The sequence below is a fragment of the Protopterus annectens genome, chromosome 1.part2 (assembly GCF_019279795.1).
Source record: "Protopterus annectens isolate FY-2018-M chromosome 1.part2, PAN1.0, whole genome shotgun sequence".
Classification (NCBI taxonomy): Eukaryota; Metazoa; Chordata; order Ceratodontiformes; family Protopteridae; genus Protopterus; species Protopterus annectens.
Genome location: NC_056727.1, coordinates 231,202,349 through 231,222,753, shown reverse-complemented (window position 1 = coordinate 231,222,753; position 20,405 = coordinate 231,202,349). Strand labels below are relative to the sequence as shown.

The 20,405-nt window shown below is 42.2% G+C and overlaps 1 protein-coding gene across 2 annotated transcripts in view; it reads left to right on the top strand.

Moving 5' to 3' along the window:
* Positions 1 to 20,405, top strand: part of LOC122788853 (N(4)-(Beta-N-acetylglucosaminyl)-L-asparaginase-like) — an 802,551-nt gene that overhangs the window by 263,519 nt on the left and 518,627 nt on the right. For both annotated transcript variants that reach the window (XM_044055760.1, XM_044055752.1), the window contains exons 5-6: positions 11,383 to 11,421; positions 11,517 to 11,605. In XM_044055760.1, the coding sequence (XP_043911695.1) occupies positions 11,383 to 11,421; positions 11,517 to 11,605 (128 nt within the window). The remainder of the gene's footprint in view (positions 1 to 11,382; positions 11,422 to 11,516; positions 11,606 to 20,405) is intronic.

Below are 20,405 nucleotides of genomic sequence, written 5' to 3'. Positions count from 1 at the left end.
TCAGGTTTGCAGATTGTAGTAATATGGCTACAGGTAGGTCAAGTCATGCCCTAACTATGGCTAACAATTTTGTACAGAATTTTTATGCAAGGGTATCCTCTCCAGTAAGGTCAGGAACTGATCACTGATAAGTTGTGACTACATAAAACTGTGCAGTACTCTGATGTACATCTATCTGCCTGTGCTACATGGGTGTGAACAAGGACCAGGGCACATGTATTTTACATATATCACAATATCGTCTTTAATTGTGATAGTGGTGGGTGATGTGTTTTGTGACATCAAGAATTGTCAGTGTTTCTCCCAGTAGGTAAGCATAACAGTTCTTTTTTAAGTTTTGTGGAACAAGCTATCCCTCCCCCCAGCAAGGGTATAGCATATGTATAAAAATGCCCAAATAAAATAGTGGTATAGGAATCCTGATGTAGGGCCTATGGCACTATTTCTGCTGCACAAAAGATGAATAACTATGTAGACTAGCTGTTCACACATGCACTGTTTATATGACAAAACAAATGTGAGTATTTGGCACAGTACATGGCTGCAGACACTGACTGTGTAGCACCTAACAATAACACAGTGTGCTGTTAGTGCGCAGATGTTTGATTGTTTTGTATATGTGTGTGTGTGTGTGTGTGTGTGTGTGTGTGTGTGTGTGTGTGTGTGTGTGTGTGTGTGTGTGTGTGTGTGTGTGTGTGTATTCAGGTTTTAGGGGTTTCCTTGGGTAGCTGCATGCTGTTTGAATGTTTGTATTATATATGTATGTTTGTAACTATTTTAATTTTTCTCTTAAATAATTTCATATTTTATTTTGATTATAAATATAGCTTTCATGCGTACTATTTACGTTTTCCTGGAACATGTCTGAAAGGACCAACAGATGAATGAACTAATGAATAAACAATTGTGTACATATTCAACTGTTGATAGGTTTGTAATCTAGGCAGGCCTGTTTCTCTTCTCTTTTTTGATGATACTGGCATGTCATTTTGCAGTGGGTACCTGCAGGATATTATGGTAGACCATACAGATCTGGCTTATTATTTGCCTGTTTTGGGAAAAAAAATTGTGTGCTTTTTTTTTCCTTGCAAAGTACCTAGCTGCTAATCTGTCCTTATAGTACTGTGGAGTTTGCTTCCTGTGTTGCTTTCCATCTCCTTGCAGGTGATGCTTTTGTTCCCCACTCTGTTCTTACCTTCATTATCGTGTCAATCTTGCATATTGCACTGTCCACTGCTGTTTCTCACCTGCCTCTGCCTTCCTGTTTTGTCTTGCACTACTACAGTCTCGAAGTTTGTTGTATACTGTCAGGTCATTAACACTTTGTTAGCAGGGATGATTTAAAACTAATTAACTTGTACTTGTCTACTTATTCACATAGTTGTGCCACCTTGGAATTGTATAGCAAGATGCTCCAAGGTTGCATTCCATTTCTGTCCTCAGCATTGTGTCATTTGCAGTAAAATGCATATACCCCCTTTGTAATGAATATGTTTTCCCTGCAGTCATTTTCAATAAAGCAGAATATTTAAGTTGCAGTAGGTAAAATCTGTCTTTTGAATTGCTGTTAGATGATTCTTTGAATTACATTGGCATACATCACCACATGATCCAGGGATTTGTTTTTGTATATAACACTTATAAGATGTAAAAAAAAAAAATAGATGTGATGTCCTATCTCGCCTTCATTCTGTACTGGTTGGGTTTGGAACCAATCCTTGGTTCCAACTTGACCTTATACAATAGCTAAGGTCTTCAACTAGCTCGTGGCTTACTCCCTATCCCATGATGCTGTAGGAAGCTTCCCAGATATCGTTTGCCACTAAACAAGATTGGGTGCTTCACACTGGCTCTGGCTAAGTGATTTCTTTTCAGCCATTTTTCTCCTACTAAGTTTAATAGTTTTTTTTCCCATTTGGGATTAAAATAGTTAGTAGTTTAGCTCAGTTTAATTGCTTAACCTCTTTTAACAGTTTTTTGTCTGTATTCGTTACCTTGCTGTTTGACTGTTGCCCATCATTAATCTCAAGGCCTATTTTTCCTACCCTATCCCGGCTTTCCTCAGCGTGTATTTAAAATATCTTCTACAGGCTCGTTGGTTTGAGATGTTTAAATTTGAGTTTTTATAGTTAATTAAACTTAGACATTTGACTTAGGGGGCTGTTTTTAGCCCAGTTTATGTTGAGTGCCTTTTTTCCTTTACTGTGTGTGTGTGTTTCGATAATTCCCCTTAGGCTCTTCCCCTTTTTAAGAGCTATTTTATTTAGTTGTTTATCTTAATTAAGCTAGCTCGTTTAGCTTAAGAGGGCTGCTTAGCCCATTTAAGTTAGAGGGTTTTTCCCTTACCGTGTGCGTTAGTTAATTCCTGTTAAGTAGGTTGGTTGACTAGCTGTTTATTTGGTGGATTTGTCCTATTGCCTAAGCAAGCTCGTTTAAATTAGAGGCCTTTTCCCTGTGTGTGTGTTATATATTTTTCTGTTAAGCAAGCTTGTTCACAAAAAAAAAAAATGTTTGTTTCTGGTGTTTCCTTCATCCACTAAGCTAGCTTGTTTTAGTTAGAGGGCTCCTTAGCCAGTTTAAATTAGAGGGCTTTTCCCTTAGAGTGTTTTTCTATATACATAGTAGTTGCGGTGCTAAGTTGTTTTTTTGCTGTTAACATGTCAAAACAGCCCAAAGATACTAAACCCTCTGGGTTTAAAAAAAATGTTCAAAGTACAGTCAGAAAATGTCGATGACTGACTGTCATACTGTGTGTGTGTACTGCCTTGGTGCAGTACACTTACAAGAATTTTGTGCCATTTACCATTCATTTAGTCACATGGTTCTTCTTGAAAGGAAGAATAAATTGATACTTACGGTGGTTATTCAAGACTTCCTTTTCAGAGGCCATAGGAAAAGGTCAGGGTCCTACAAAACAGACCCCTTCCCCTTCTTTAAAGTCAGGTAAAAGATCCTTTTCTACTTCGTTGGAGGCTCAGTCTGAGCCAACTAAAAAGTTGCCAAAAATTTCCTCATCGGACCTAAAACCTGTCGAGCCTGAGAAACCTTCTACCTCAGCTCCTTTAGTATTGGAACCGTTGGTGTTTCAAGCTCGGAGCCGGTCCCCAGAACTAGAGCCAATTTCTCCAACGTTAAGATTACCAATCTTGCAAGTTTCAAGATCTCCTGCTCCCTCCTCTCGATCCTCCAGGAGCCTTTCAGATGATGATGTGAATCACATGGTGCGGAGACTTTTGAGGACACTGGCGCTAGCCATACTTTTGTCAGAGCTGACACAGAGGGTTTCTGAACTGACTAAACCTTCCCTGTCACCATCAATTCCTCCTGCGATCGGACTCAGGACTTCGGAACAGGAATGTATGGAGCTGATTGTAGTGGAACCATCAGAGCTGAGACCTCTCCCAGGATCTTCGGTCCCGACTACTGCTCCAACTTCCTCAGTGCAGTCTGAGCTCGAGGAGTCTAGGAGCCGATGCTCTCTGATCGGGTCCAGATGGGGGGGGGGGGGCAATTAGATCGGACGTTTGTCAGATCCATACTTTCCTCTCGGGGCTTCGGCACAAGTGAACTCGGCTCCTACATCGGCCCTGGAGCCAACCTGCTTGGTGCCGAGGATGCTTTCTAGTAATTTGGAACTGGGAGCTTCCTCGGATCATGGGCGGGGGGGCCTTCGAGGTGATGAGGAGAGCGTTGTCCCCAGAGACAGCTCCACTCTCAGGTCCAGTCATTCCTCCCTCAAAAGCACCAGTGTCCGTCTTGGCACAACTGCATCCACACAGATGCAGAGACCCACAGCCTCAGGGGTGCCCCATTGGGTGAACCTCTCTCTTCTGAAACCTCTCCAGAATATCCTTCTGAAGAGGTCCCTCGTAAGAGACTATGGAAGAGGAAGCATCTGGACACCCCAGGGAGTCCATCACATCTGACACAGACCTTGATGAGTCAGAAGAGTCCAAACAATCACCCTCTGAGGATGTCTCCTTTGCAGACATCCTAGAAATACTTAAGCAGAGAGGTGGCTGGAAGCCCATCAACCCTTCTGAGGAGGAGTCTGTCTATCTGAAGGCTTTTCAGTCTCACCCTTCTGCCACTTTGGGTGTCTCTGCCTTTTGATGAACTTGTGGACCTAGTTTGTCGAAAGGCATGGGAGTCTCCAGACTCAGTGGAACCTGTCCCCCAAAGGCCAAATAAATTCATTACATCCCCCAGTTATAAAACTTTCCTTACAAAAGGTGTCCCAGTCGATGCTGTGGAGGTGGCGGCGGCAGACACCAAGAAGAAACTGTCAGAGATCTCCTCTTCTTGACATCCTGTGAACAAAGAGTCTAGTACGATGGACAGATATGGAAAGCACATCTTTTCTTCTGCGACCTTTGCACTCAGGTCCCTGAATTCTCTGACACATTTTACTAGATTGCAGAGAGATCTCCAGAAGGAGCGAGGAGATACTCTCCAGGGTACAGTAGCTGCGGGGGTATCAGATAAAGTTTCCTCCCAGCTCTTCACTTTGAATTCAGTGGTAAATGCCTCCATGAAATTAATTTCCTATGCAGGTGATGGAGCAAGCAGGACAGCATATTCAGGAATTTCCCCAGGGAGGCATTCCTGGATACGCTTGTGTAACTTTGCGGAGCCCTTTTTTTTAAGTCCTCCTTTGTTAACGCCCCCTTCGTTGGCTCATCCTTGTTTGGGCCTAAAGTCAAAGACACACTAACCAGGTGTGAACAGGAAGGAAAAACTCTCTCTGCCGTAGGAGTCCGTTTTTCCCTACCTTCTAGACCCTTATTCAAAAGGTCAAAAAGGAGGAACAATGTGGTTTTGAAAATCACAGAGAGTTTTTCAAGACACACGTGGTGATTCTTCTCCCAGGGGCAGAGGGGAAAGTAGTAATGGAAGGCACCGGCCGTGCAGCGGGGGGGGTCCGCAAAACCAGGGTGACAGGCAATCCTTCCTTGGCAAGCCTTTTCAGCACTCCTGAAAGGAGGCCCACCTGTCCATCTCTGGAAGCAGTTGGGGTTCACTTATCTTTGTACCCAGAAGCCTGCCTAAAAATAACAAAAGCCAAATGGGTACAAAGCATCATATCCAGAGGCTACACATACCCTTTTCCTTCCCTTCCCCACACATAGAAAATATCCTGGACGTTCAACCCAGTCACAGGAAACAGGCAACCCTAGAAATACAAAAGTTGCTAGAAAAAGAGTCATCCAAACAGTCCCCGCAGACGAAATAGGATCCAGAACTTGCTCAAGGTTCTTTATAGCTACAAAGAAAACAGGGGACTGGAGACCCATCTTGGATCTCAGCAGACTGAACAAAGCAGTAAGAAAATCAAAGTTCTGGATGGTAACACTGCAGGCAAATTTCCCTTTTCTGGGAAAAGACAACTGGATGTGCTATATAGACCTCCAGGATACGTACTATGACATAAAAATGGACAGGTGATCCAGAAGTCATTTACGCTTTTGGCTAGGAGCCAGTCACTACCAGTTTGGTCTCACTACAGCCCCTAGAGTGTTCACCAAATGTATGGCAGTAGTTGGCAGTAGTTGTGGCTCACCTGAGATGTCTAGGATTCAGAGTGTTTCCGTACCTAGACGACTGGCTCCTTACCGCTACCACTGAGCATCTTGTAATAAAAGCAAGCGACACCACATTGAAACTCTGCTCTCATTTAGGAATCACAGTAAATTATGATGGGTCTATATTAGAACATCGAAATTTCATAATTTTGAATGTTCTAATATCGACCCCTATTCAGCGAACGCTGAAAATAGTGAAAAAACAGAAAAACAAATTTTTTTCCTAGGGAAAGAATTTGGTTATCCATTTCTGTTGTTTTGCTATTTTCAGCGCTGTGCTGGAAAGTTACGGGTCAGGTTCAGGTAAGTGTGCGATTGGGCGCGGGTTGGGTGAGTTAGAGTTAGGGTTAGGTATGTGTGCGATTGTGTGGACGTGAGGGTTAGGGCGGGTTAGGTGAGTTAGGGTTAGGGTGCGGGTTAGGTATTTGTGCGATTGTGTGGACGTGAGGGTTAGGGTGAGTTAGGTGAGTTAGGGTTAGGACACGGGTGAGGTGAGTGTACGATAGTGACGGACCTTAGGATTAGGGTTTGGGTTAAGGTAAGTGGATAGTTAGTGGTGTTTTTACAGTTTAGATGTTGTCTGCGTTCGCCGAAAAGGGGTCAATGTTAGAACATTTGAAATTGTGAAATTTCAATGTTCTAATATAGACCCAATTATGACAAATGTGCCTTATTGCCATCTCAACATATCATTTTTATAGGAGCAGACTTAGGTACTACAGAATTGATGGTAAAGCTTCCCCTAGAAAGAGTACAAGCCCTGCAGCATCAGGTCATAAACCTTCTTTTCAAGAGGAAGGTTCAAGCAAGAACAGTTCTGAAAGTGCTAGGCACCATGGCAGCAGCAATAAACATGATTCCATTGGTGCGGCTCCACACGTAGGATTCTACAGTGGCTGCTGTTCATTCTGTGGTCTGTGCAGGAACTACCCATGTCCCACCAAATCATCATAACAGAATCTTGCAGGAAAGACCTTTGTTGGTGGGTTCACTCCACTCATGTGTCTTTAAGTCGACCCTTTGTTCTTCCACAGCCTTTAGCCACAGTGACTATGGACACTTCCCATATAGCTTGGGGGGGCATTACCAGGGAAGGACAGTCTAAGGCACTTGGCAGGATCACGAGGCCCACTTGCATATCATTGTCCAAGAGATGAGAGCGGTGCTTTTAGCATTGCAGGCATTCCAAGATTCTCTTGCGCTAGGAACCATTACAATACAAACAGACAATATGTCGGTCGTATGGTATATAAACAAACAAGGAGGAACCAGATCTTACCCCCTTTGCCAGGAGGCCCTGAGAGTATGGCAGTGGGCGACCTGTTCCCAATGTTTTTCGATAACAATGCACAGTAGGGCGATTCTGATTTCTCACTAGTGGTCCTTAAATCAAGACATAGAGGAAATGATTTTCCAGAAATGGGGCCAGCCTTACTGTGACCTTTTTGCCACGTCCATGAATGCCAAATGCAGCAGTTGCCTAGTCCTAATCCCCTCTCTGGGGGAGTCACCAAGGGATGCACTTGTACACAATTGGCCCTCTGGTCTCCTCTATGCCTTTCCTCCCTTCCCGTTGATACCCAAAGTTCTTCAGAAAGCCAGCTCCTTGGGAAGGACCTTGATACTTGCTGCCCCTTACTTGTCTCGTCAAATCTGGTTCCCCTTCCTTTGGCCTCATCTCCAGGAGGAGCCTTGGATTCTGGACCCAGTTCCAGATCTTCTGACTCATGTGTCGGGAATGCTCCAGCCATCTCTTCAAACTCTAAGGTTGACAGCCTGGCTGCTCTGATTCCAAACATAGCCAGGCTACCTGACCTTTCCCCTTCAGTGAAACCTGTCTTGATTACATCTCATAAGGCTTCGACAAGAAAATTGGATATTAGCAAATGGAAGAGATTTTCCTTTTGGGCCTTGAATAATCATATTGACCCTTTCTGTGGTCCTATATCTTCCATACTGGAGTTCTTGGCAAAACTATTTCATGAGGGGGTGGCTGCAGGTACTATTTGTGTTCAATTAGCAGCCATCTCAAACTTCCATATAGGTGAATCGGGGCCGAATGTGATGTCCCACAGACTTTGCAAAGCTTTCCTGAGGGGTACCATTTTATTGAGACCGCCCATTAAACCACCTATAGCACCATGAGACCTGAATTTTGTGTTATCCCGTGTGATTCTTCCCCCTTTTGAACCTGCATCATCCTACGATCTGGAAGTTTTTAACCTGAAAGACAATTCTTTTAATAGCTATCACTTCAGCTAGAAGAGTTTCAGGTTCATAGGTTAGTACTAGGCTATCGGCCCTAGGGCCTATACAAGCCTAGCCATAACAATTCCCTGGCTATTTCTTCCCACACTATTTACTACCCTGGACCCCTGTCTAGCAGGGCGACTGATGTGATCCCCGAGGTGAATTTCCTTTCTCCCATCCAGTCGTCAAGGTTCCTTTTGAAGGGAGCCAAAGAGGTGCTCTGCTTGACATGTATGGGCAGTCTATTCCAGAGTCTGGGGAGTCTCTGGGTCAGGAACCTATCCCTCCAGCATATTTTGTTTATTGTGATGACAAGGTTTAGATCCCTGGAGCGTGTGGCTATGAGGGATTGAGATTTCTTTAAGTATAGCATATCCAACAGTCTGGGTTTGACATGGCCTTGTATGTTAAGCAGAGATCGCCTCTAAGTAGACTATATGCGACAGAGTATAGCTGGAGTTTTTTAAGGTGGTCAGCATAGGGCATCTGATTTAGGCCTGTGATTCTTTTAGTGAGGTATTTCTGTGGCCTTTCCAGTTGTTGCAGATGTCTTCAGAGGTACATACCAAACGGGTCATTGTATTCTATAATGGGTCTATTGAGGAATGAGTACAGTGGGACAATGACCTCCTTTTTTCTGGATGAAAAGCCCTTAGTGATGAGGTGTGCTACATAGAAGGATTTCCTGACTGTTGTGGCGATGTGGTTAACGAAGGTGACGATGTGGTTAACGAAGGTGAGACCAATGTCCATCTGTGTCCCTAAGTCTCTTATCACACTTTCGGTGTTTAATGTACTGCCACCTATGTGGTAATTCATGGGTACATGTTTTTTTCCCAAAGGGGATAACTATACATTTCTTTGCATTGAGCTTGAGCCCATGGCTCTGGCACCAAGCATCTGTTTCTGTAAGGCCCTTTTGTAGAGTATCCACATCATTTGGGGATTCAATAATGGCTCCCAGTTTGCAGTCTTCTGCGAACTTTGTTAACCAGAGTCCATTAGTGTTGGCCTGTACTTCAGAGAAGAAGATGCCAAACAAGAGTGGTCCCAGGACTGAACCCTGAGTTTCTCCACTTGTCACTTGTCTGGAGCTGGATTTGGAGTCAGCTACTTTTACAGTGTGGGTTCTGTCAGTAAGCCAGTTGGCAACCCATCGAGTGACGTAGGGATTAATGCCCAGCTTAGCAAGTCCGTCTATGATTCCAGAGTGGGGGGTGGTGTCAAAGGCCTTGGCGAGGTCCAGATAGGCTGTGTGGACCGCCTTACAAGCATTGTCTATCAACCCCTCCAATATGATGTTCCACAGACAGGGTGTCTCTACGAGCAAACCCGTCCTTTCTACCTAAAGTATGTTCTGAATCAAACTGAAACAAATCTATAGACTTAGCATTTTTTTTCCTAATTATGGCAATAAGGCAGAATGTATGCTACATCAACTAGATGTACATAGACAGTTACGTTTCTACTTGCATAGAACGAAGGACTTTAGGAAGACTGACCAATTTTTTCTGTCCTTCTCAGACTGCAAGAAAGGTGCTCCAGTTACTAAGGTCACTATTTCTAGATGGCTGTCAGATTGTATTACATTCACCTACAAATCGCAGAACAAACAACTTCCCAACAAAGTAAGAGGTCATTCTACCAGAGCTATATCTACCTCTTCCGGCTTTCGGGCAAAACTGCCACTTGATACCATTTGCGCTGCAGCAACATGGGCAAGACCTCATACCTTTATTACTCATTACAGAGTTGATTTGGCCATCAGGGACAGGACCTCTTTTGGGTCCACTGTTCTGAAGAATATTCTCCCTTGAGCCATCTAAGACAGATGGTGCTAGGGATGCTCTTCCAACCAGAACAGAATGAAGGCAAAGTAGGACAACATCACATAAAGAAGTTATGTACTCACCATAACGTTCCATGTGTGTTGTCCATCTCACCTTCATTCTTACACCCACCCTCATTCCCCCAGCCTTTAGCTTCTGGATGACTGAGAGGATTCACTTGGCGACCCTCTTCTTGGCTATTATAGTAGTAAATTTTCATAAGCTTATATTATTATTATACCAGCAAACAAAATCTGGGGAGCTTCCTAGAGCATCATGGGATAGGGTAAGCCATGAGCTAGTTGAAGACTTAGAGCTTTTGTTTAAGGCCGAGTCGGAACCAAGGATCAGTTCCGAACCCATCCAGTACAGAATGAAGGTGAGATGGACAGCACACATGGAATGTTATGGTGAGTACATAACTTATTTTTTTGCTGTACTTTTGGTGTACATATTAAGCAAAAAGAATTGTAAATTGTAAGCAGTATTACATTACATTCCTAGTAGTGGAGAAACAGGTAATTATTAAGCAGTATCATCCAACAAAGATTCCATTCTTTCTCGTAACATTGAAGGAAGACACTGTGTGAAACATACATTAAGACCAGTGGCCAAGGGTGCAAGAAGGCAAGTTAAAGGGGTAGCTACTATGGCCACAAGCTGTTAAGGGATCAAATCTGCATTTTATCCATTCCCAGAAAATAATTTATTGTCAATAATCATTTAAGCCGACTATTTTTTTGACCCTCAGTCAGGGGGTGGGGGTGCCAGATGGATGCACTGCCCAGTATACCAACCAGTAGTGGTACTAACTGCTTATTGCTGAACATCTGGCCTTTGGTAGGTTTGTATTGTAGTGGTCAACTAACGGTAATGTATATCTTTTATCTTATTTGTAGAACTACTTTAAACCTGCGTAATACACAAAGAGTTGAGAGTATTTCGATTAGGTAAATGACTTTGATTAAAAGTAAGTAAGAAGTGGGCTTTAAGGGCATAAAAGGTGCAAACAGTGTGTGCAGTTGAATGTTTCTTAGTACTTTTCCACTGACACAGCTGCACTAATATTGTACATTTTGATATAAAAGATGTTGGCACAGAAAAGTGTTAATGCAGATTTTCAAGATTAGAAGTGATGTAAGTGATACAGATGTTACAGACAGTAATGGATATAGTCCTTTTATGGATTAAAAGGTTAGAGTGTGAGCACTGGAATGTGATGAGATGCAACTGTTCACATGAAGTGAACATGTACTACTTGATTTTCAGTTGTTAGTAATAAGTTACACAAGGTGGACTGATGTTTTATCAAGATGAGTTTTTCTTATAAAAGCTGTAAGCTTGTATTGTTCACTTGAGGCTGATTTTTGTATCACCTCTAAGCATAATAATAGGTATTTTTGTACAACTTGTACAGATGTCTTTACCTCTGTTTATTATAGAAAGTATGCAGTATGAATAGATGTTTTGTTTTAAAAGCAGCTGCAAAGTGTAATATTATTACCTGAAGTTTCATGAATGAGCATCATAAATCCCCAAAGAGAAGGGATTGAGATAAAAGGAGTATTACACTGTTAATATTATGATATTATAAAGTTAGAATTTTTTCTTTTCCTGCAGTGCATTAGCATGGCTCATGGGTATGCAGATGAATAGTAAATCTAAGTATTATGTGAGGTCAGAAACAATAAAGCTAATCTAATCTCTCCTTTTGCAAATAGGTCTGATTGCTTTGGATCTTCACGGAAATATCACCGTGGGTAAGGAATGGGCTTCTTTCATCATAATCTGAAGCACATACATTAATATATAATATAATTAGTTACTAATTGGACTCCTTTTCAAATCTTGCCAGGAGTTTCAACTTCTGGGACTCCTTTCAAATATCCTGGTCGAGTAGGAGACTCTCCATTGCCAGGATGTGGACTGTATGCAGACATTAGGGTAAGTCTTTAAATTCTCTTCATTGGATATTTGGTGTGCAATCATGCTATAGTGTGTCAGTAGGACTTGTTAATGTTAAAAATTAGTCAGAGGATGTTTTTGCAGCAAGTAACAGTAGCATGGCTGATAAAGATCTTCTGGTCTGGAAGCATCCCTTCTAGTGTCAGTAGACCATATGTTATGTCACTATAATGTGGAGGTGCACACCGTTGTCTGAGTTTTGCTTCTGTAGCTTGTTGCACACAAATGAACTTTCTGTTCATACAGCAGTGTGGTTTATTTCTTCTGAATTTAATTAAATTGCTGTGCAAGACAGCACTGATACAGCAGTTCTCATACCCAGAAAGGCAGACAAGATGTTTTTCTTCACCCAGGGATTGGTCATTCTGTTCAGAAACTCCAAAACCAGACACTGTTTTTTAGCAGCAGCCTTGAAGAGGGCTCCGCCTTCCTAGAGCCCCACCATCTAACCTTCAGATAAGGAGTCTAAAAGCAAAGGATTGGTTTGGAAAGTGAGTATTCACACCCACCACTTTAGCCCTGAGGACATTGAACTATTTAACTCACATGGAGTACTTCCAGAGAAAGAGATTACTGATGAAATGCTCTAGTTTGCTGAAAGGTTGTTAAAGGTTAAGACCCAGGTATCCACTTTCTCCAGCCTAACAAACTGCATAGTACATCATTTGTCACATAGCTGAGGGCTCTAGCAGAGTTACAGCTGCAGGCATTGCATTGTGAATACATGAATATCTCCGGCTCACAGAATTTGTAGAAGATATTAGGGAAATGTTTTTAGATTCCTCCTTTACAGGTCAGCAGGTACATTAAAAGCGTAGAAGAACTCTTGCTTTGAGCTCTGATAGACTAAACCTTCAAAGTTGTGGACATAAGTTCCAGCATCTGAAGGAAAACAACCAAAATCATACAGAGTATTATGTTCATAAAATAACAGGTAGTATTCTAAGAACCAAACCAGCACGAGAATGGAGAAAAGAGATTTTGCCAGTAGGGATGACTGTGGTCAGGGATACAGATAATAGGCAAGAGGGCCTGGAATTTATTGGAGAGAACTGGCAAAGAAACCAAGGTATTGGGAGCAAATAACTAGAAAGGGAAAGATAGTAGAATGGGAAGAGGCCAAGAATTTATTTGGACTGCAGGTTAGAGATTGCCTTCCCTATCAAGGACTGATATCAGAGTATAGACAAAGAGAAAGAAATAGGGGACTCCTAAATGAAAGACCAGCACTGGTAGAGTTTTTAATAGAATCTAGAATGGAAGCTGACATTGAAAAAGGAATAATTAGTAAAGCATATAAAATATTGCATGATAATTATATGAATCAATCAGAGGAGCTTATAAAGGATTAGGAAGAGAGATTGGATAAGCAGTTCACAAAAAGGCAGTGAGGGGATGTATGTGTCTCCCAAATATGCAACAAAGTCTCGAAGTTTAGGATCTTTGCCTGGAAGTGTTTGCATTGATATTTTTATACCCTAAGTAGACTCCAAAGAATTTTACCTAGGTGGATAGCAAATGTTGGAGGTGTGATGGGCAAGAAAGAGGTAGCTGGGAGCATATTTTTTGGAAGTGTAATGAGCTGACAGACTTTAGGGATGTCGGAGATGCAGGGTGAGCAGATTGGACTGACTGGGGAGATGATTTTTTTTTAGTTATGCTACATAATCAGAATTGCCTAGACACTGTAAAGCCTTGCTGAGTCTTATTATGGTGGCTGCCAAAAAAGCAATTACTAGAAAATGGAAATCAAAGCCTAGAGCAACTTTACTAGACGTAGTGAATATAGTAGCAGAGATGAAACAACTGGAATTGGGATCTTTAGAAAAGGGAAGGAGCAAACTGCAAAGGAAAAAATGGGAATTGTGGAAACAATGTATGCAGACCAGGAACAAGGATTAAGAGGCAGGATTTGAATGAGCCATATAATGCTTAACTGACAATGACTGGATGATTTATAAGTGATGTGTAATGTTTGCAACTACAGTTGTTTCAATGGTGTCTATGATGTAAACTGCAACTAAAGTGGTATCATTTATATAAATGTAAGATTGCCTTTGTCATATGTGAAAATTTAATAAAGATGTTTGGAGGAAAAAAAATAATTTCCAGCATCTGCAAAGATCCCTTACAAAAATATAGAGGAGATATAGAAGAGACAGTGGCTTCATTGCAAGACACAACAAGATCACTGGGAGACTGGGAATGCTGCATAATCAAATCTTCTTAAGTAAAAATAATAGTTATAGAAGCAAAGGTAACCACAACCAGTAGGGCGTCAGCAGGCATTTCATAGGCTATAAGCAGCACTCCTGAAGGCTTCTCTGACTGCTTCCCTCTGAAGGCAGTTGTGTATAGTTTGTCCCTCTACCATAAGTCACTCTGGACAAGTGGGTCAGGGGGCATGATATTAGAATCCTCTTTACCTTAATATGTCCATAAACCAAGATCCTGCCAAACCCCATCCCATCAGAAGAAGAAAGCAAAGCAGGGGCTAGTAAATCTCCTACTAAAAGAGCCATCAAGGAGGTCTCACCAAAGAGGTCAGGGTTACTGCTCAAGATTCTTTTTGGTGTCAGAAAAGACAGAAGACCATTCTAGGCCTTAGTGACCTAAACCATTTCACAGTCAAGGAAAAGTTACAAATCTCAGTGCATATAGTCCTCCCATGTGTGCAAAGAGAAGATTAGATGTGCTGTTTGAATCTCCAGGATAACTACCATAATATAATGAATTTTCAAGAAATTCAGGAACTACCCACACTTCTGGTTAGGAGCTAATTTTTACCAGTTTGTAACCCTGTTCTATGGTCTCACCACAGGTACATGGGAGTAGTACCAGACCTCTAGATGCTACTAGGGTCTGAAATCTTCCCTTGTTTAAATGATTAGCTCCTTTATGTAACCTCCTTGAAGGAGCTAACCAACCAGATTGTTCAGACTCTTGGACAGCACAGTCAGCCACTCATGTCACAATTTTCACCCAGCTAGTTTATTACCTTTCTCAGATGTACCATAAAAATACCAGAGTTTGCAAAACCTTTCTGAGAGAAGAGAAAATCATGGTCTTTTGACTGTCCTTGCAGTATCTCTTCTAGACTTAGAGTGGCAATGTGAAGTTCATACTAAGAATTTTGAGGTACATAGTAAATTCTGTATTTATGGCAAGCTGTACTTGACTGCATATGAGGCCAGTGCAGTGGGTGCTGAAGCTTTAGCGGCACCAACATAAGCAGTTATTGTCAGAGTCACCACAGCATGCATGCTGCTGCTTTTATTGCCTACAGTGGTGGCTCCACACCCCAAGACCCTCCATGGGCAAAATTCCATACTCTGCTTTCCACTACCATGGTCACCATGGATGCATCTGCTGTAGAATGTGGAGGCATCTGTAGTGCAGAATGGCCCAGACTTCCAAGTCCCATCAGAAATCACAGCTTTACATCAATGTCTTGGAGCTCCTTGCTGTCTTTCTTTCCCTACAAGTCTTCCAGAGTGTCCTTCCCATTGAACTCCTAGCCATCCACATAGACAACATGTAACCATCTTAAGGGACTGTGATCTTTGACAGTTGTGAATTTTCCAGCATATAGGCAAGGCTGGAGGCTTTGGAGAGCTCATATTCATAGGTTCATAGGTTCATACTAGGCTATCTGCCCTAGGGCATTTATAAGCCTAGCCAGAATGTGTTTGGCTTTCGCCACCCATTTTAAATTTATTTTGCTATGCCCTTTTTCGAGGTTAGTATATTGTGCCTCTGTCTAACAGTGACACAGAAGTGATACCTGGGGTAAACCTACGATCTCCCATCCACTCATCAAGATTCCTCTTGAAGAGAGTCAATGAGGGACTCTGCCTAACCCGGACTGGGATTTTATTCCCGAGTGAAGGGAGCCTCTGGGTTATGAATCTGTCCCTCCAGCATGTCCTAGTTATTTCAGTACTGAGGTTCAAGTCTCTCGAGCGCGTAGCTCGATGGGATTTGGATTTTCTGAGGTGCAGCATGTCCATTAATTCCGGGTTGGACATGGCTTTATACGTCAGGCACAGATCGCCTCTGAACAGGCGGTATGCCACTGAGTAGAGCTGGAGTTTCTTTAACCGGGCAGCATATGGCATCTGTTTGAGCCCTTTGATCCTCTTGGTGAGGTACTTTTGGGGTCTTTCCAGTTGCTGCAGGTGTCTGGTAAGGTACATCCCAAAAGGGGCATTGTACTCAATTATGGGCCTGATGAGGGATGAGTAAAGAGGCATGATGACCTCCCCTGATCTAGATGTTGTCTTCAAGCATTTCATTTTTACAACTACATATGATTCCTTTCTCAGCTGAAGTTTGTGTCTGAGATGCACTATTGAATGCACCTATATATATGTGAAAGACTTGCCTGATAATAGCCCTAGACAGGTGACTGTAATCGCAACTTATTAGTACAGTAGGCTCACTGAAGGCTTCCTTGAACTTTTGGCATACTTTCTTACAAGGCAGTGTTCAAATAACCCTGTCTGGCTGTCTCTTTATGATAAGATATATAAGAGGGGTGGCAGTCATTCATGCTGTAGTGAGGGGAAAGCTTACTGTAATACCTTGTTGCCCCCAAAGAAAGTTCTTACCTGCTTTTTGATGACAGGAGTAGGTGATGCCTGGATAGCCTGTACCTTGGTAGGCTTTGGGCAGATCTTGTACCACCCACTCATTGACTTAGGTTGAACACTTCTGTCATTCCCACCTGGCATTTTTTGCCTTGATAATTAACCGTGCCCTTTTTAGTCTGCTCATCACCTGCCTAACATGTACATATTCCTGCAGAGATGAAATTAGACTTCAGTATTTTTTGTACAAACAGGAACTTAGTCTTCAACTCCTTCCATGATGTAGTCTGCCAATGTCTGGAAGGTTATTGGAATATAAATAGAATCAGATCAGAAATTAGTGCACAGTATTTAAAAAATATCACTCTATAGTGTGCCAGATAGATTATTGAGAATACTGTTATGCTTACAAAAATATAATTTCTACTTTAATCACTGTTTCAGTATTTTTTGCAATAGTGATATCCTGCTGAGATTAGCCATATTTCTGGTCAACATGCCAAAGCGTAGGTCCTTCCAAGCACTTGTATGTCAGGGGTATGTCCTACATCAAGAGTGTAAGGTATATAAGCAACATACAAGTGCAAAACCCTGAGAATGTCTTTGCTGCCAGTATGAATGCAGTGTTTTGAATTCAGTATGAAATTTGTACATCTCATACAGATCACTGAGCCTAGGGCAGGTAAGTAACCCACTGGAGAGACTTCCTTTTTCTGTTGGCTTGTTTTACTGTAGGTACACGTCATCCAGAAAGGTGAAATGTGAGTGTGGCAATCAGACTCCCTGTAAGGATAGACATAAGTGCCTTCTTTGTTTAGGTGCGGAGCACAACCATAAACAGTGTTCTATTTATTAGCCCTTTGTTCCTAAGACCCTGTGAATCCATCTTTATTCCCTTTCCATCTGCACCTTAAGCTACTTGCTCAAGGAACCATAGATTCAGAATCTTCTCACATGAACATCTATCTGTCTTTTAAAAAAAAAAAGGTCAAAAGAAATTAAGACCAGGGTCTTACTTCCTCTGTCCAGCTTTTGCTGGATGTCTCTGTCATGTCAGATGAAGAGACTGTGGAATGTCCAGTTCCGACTCATGCCCCCTCTGTTGTGACCCTGTTGGAGGCCAGTATGGGGCATGGAATTCACACGTCCTCCGAGGATGAGCCAACATCCATTGAGAATGAGAAGAGAGAACCACAGTGCTAATTTTTGAAGGGCCTAGGTGAATTCCACAAATTCTAGTAAGAGAAGAGCAACTGTGGTCCCTTATAGAGATACTTAAAGGTTCACAACTTGCAAGGTTTGTCAGGGCAGACATTATTATTAAAATGTAACAGAAGACTAGGCATGTTGCTCCTGTTGCTAAGGCACCTAAAAGGAGTGACAGGATTTCACCCTAGGTCTTTTTACAAACCCTATAGCTTTGAATCCTTCTCAAGGTATGACATTTCCTTCTCCTGTAGGAATTCCTTCTACTTCCACTCCCTCTAAAAAGACTATGAAAACGTCTTTTGTCTGATGATGAGAATTTAGATTCTGTGGAAGAGTCTTTAGCTTATTCTTCCCAGATTTATTCATCTCTTGCTTTGAACACTGATGAGGATACTCTTTCCTCTGATTCACTGGTGGAAGAGCTTTCCTTTGGGGATACTATTCTCAAAATAATGGAACATAAGTAAGAAAACTCTCAGATGTCTGAGGTTCAAAAGAGATACTATGCTCTCTTACAGATGGATTCCCCAAAACCTTCTGCAGTACCTCCTGTTCTGTTGGCTCTCTTAGATATCTTAAACATATGCTTCTCAAGCCCCAAAGTTGCAGCTTCCTGCTTGTACGAAGCCACACAGATTCTGTAAGGTCCCTGAGGTTCAGATGTTTTTGTATAAGAATCCATCTTCAGACCCTTCTGTAATTTCCCTCTCAGCTATCAAGCCCACTAATCTGTTTGCGTCTTCCAAACTTTTGCCATTGGATAAGGATAGCAGAGCCATGGACAAGTATGGTAAGCAGGTGTATAACTCTGCGACTGTGTCTTTTAGAGCCATTAGTTGTCAGACTTGCTTGACCAGACATGTGCTTTCCCTTCTTTCCAAACTAGGAGGTGTTTTAGGAGATATGCCTGCATCTGATAAAACTTAACTCTTTCCTTGCTTAGTTCTGTTTCACAAGTAGCTAGACATTCAAGTAAGTGCAGCTGTGATGCTGCTGATGCTTCATCTAGGGCAGCTGTATTAGGGTCAGTCATTAGGAGGTATTCCCGACTCCAGATTTAGTCTGTTCCAGAGTATGTGAAGAAAAAATATTAGATTCTCCTCTGGGTACCCAGAATCTGTTTGGCTCTGCTGCTGCTACTGCAGATCTCTTTAAAGCTTTGCAAGACAAGAGGAAGGTCATACAAGACCTTAAACAGATTTTTTCACCTGTTGATAAATATCAAAGGAACTACCTCATTTAAAATAGATTCTTCTGTGGGTAACCTGTCCAAAGCAGCCTTTAAAAGTGAAAAGACCATCTAAGAGAGTTTTTTTTATGAAAAAACAAGTCAAGATTCCAGGGGACAAAGGTCTTCCTTTCAGGACAATCCTCCTTCCACTTGCCTATCCTCCAGTGTTCCCTTTGTCCAAATTCCCCTTTCTCAAAGGTTAACTCCGTCTTTTCCCATTTGGCAAAAGATCACAACAGACACAGGGATTCATAATGGCTACTACATTGTGTGAAAGTGACTTCCTCCCTTTTTGGGCATTCCTCAGCCACCACCTTGCCAGTTGCATCATTTTCCTCCTCTTTAGGACTTTTTGGCTCAAGGAACTATTCAGCCAGTGCCTCCTTGCCAGAGGGGCAAGAGATTCTACTCTGGGGTGTTTTTGATTCCCAGGAAGGAGGGCTCATGGAGGTCCATTCTAGACCTCTCCTTTCTGAAAATTCCCTCATTCAAAATGTTGACACTCTTCAGTTTATGTTCCATATGCTTCTACCTCATGCCTTTCTGGTTTCTGTAGACCTTAGTGATGCATATCTCAGTATTCCTATTTACCCTGTCGTCAGGATGTTTTACAGTTCTCTACATCTTCCTTGCATTATCAGTTCTCTGTCTTGCCTTTTGGTCTTTCTACAGCTCCTAGGGTCTTTACCAAATGCCTCGGTCCTGTCACTGCCTTTTGCAGACTTCATGGCATTCAGATTTTCCCTACCTGGACAACCTACTTATTCAAGTTCCTTCTCAGTAGGCTGGTCTGCAGGATCTAGAATTCACAATGCTTCTTCTTCATAGTGAAGACTTCACTCTCAGTCTAAAGAAGTCAGTTCTGATGCCTTCTTAAGACCAGGTTTTCGTGGGCTGCAGGATTCAAACCATTACTATGAAGGCTTTTCTTCTTCCTTCCAAGGTCCTCTCTTTGATAACTTATTTTCAGTCCCTTCGTACTTTGCAAGAGGCCTCAGCAAGAGAGTTTTTGAGAGCATCGTGGTTCATGGCATCCACTATCCCCATGGTTCCCTTTGCCAGACTCCATACAACTAAGTTCTAGTGGTATCCGAGAATCTGGCTTCAGCATTGTCATCCTCTGGACTTCTGAATTCCTCTTTTGCCTTGTGTAAGGAAGGAAGATGTTCTTCGTGTTTCACTGTTGCAGTCATCACATTTGGGTTATCTGCTTGCAGTAGCCCTCAGTCAGCCTGATTAACAAAGTCTTGGGTCCTGCGTCGGTTGCTGTCTCTTCTTCCATGATATCAGGTAGTCAGGGATATAAAACATGCAGCCAATGCCATTACATCAGTCTTTCTTGCCGTGCGGTGCCCAAAGCAGAAGCAGTTTGCAAGTGCCGGTCAGCCAACTCCTGAAATTTTCGTTTTCAAGTTTCAGAACCAGTCTTCAACTAAATCTAAGTACCCTGTTGGGGAAACTTTTTCTTGCTCTAAACCGATGTCACTAAAAGTAAATAATTGCATTTCTTGTGGAAAGCAAATACCTCATAAAGATTTTCATTTGTACTGTATTCTTTGCCTAGGCCCTGACCATGACGTACCTCGCTGTCGGTTTTGTGCCTTATTTAAACAATAAACTATCCATCGTCAGTATATTTTCACTTCTAAATATTTTGTTGCTTGGTTCATTTACCCAGATATGTCTTTGGTAAGCCATCCGACTACCGACATTCCGAAAAAACGCAAAGATTAAGACAGAGACAGGCCGC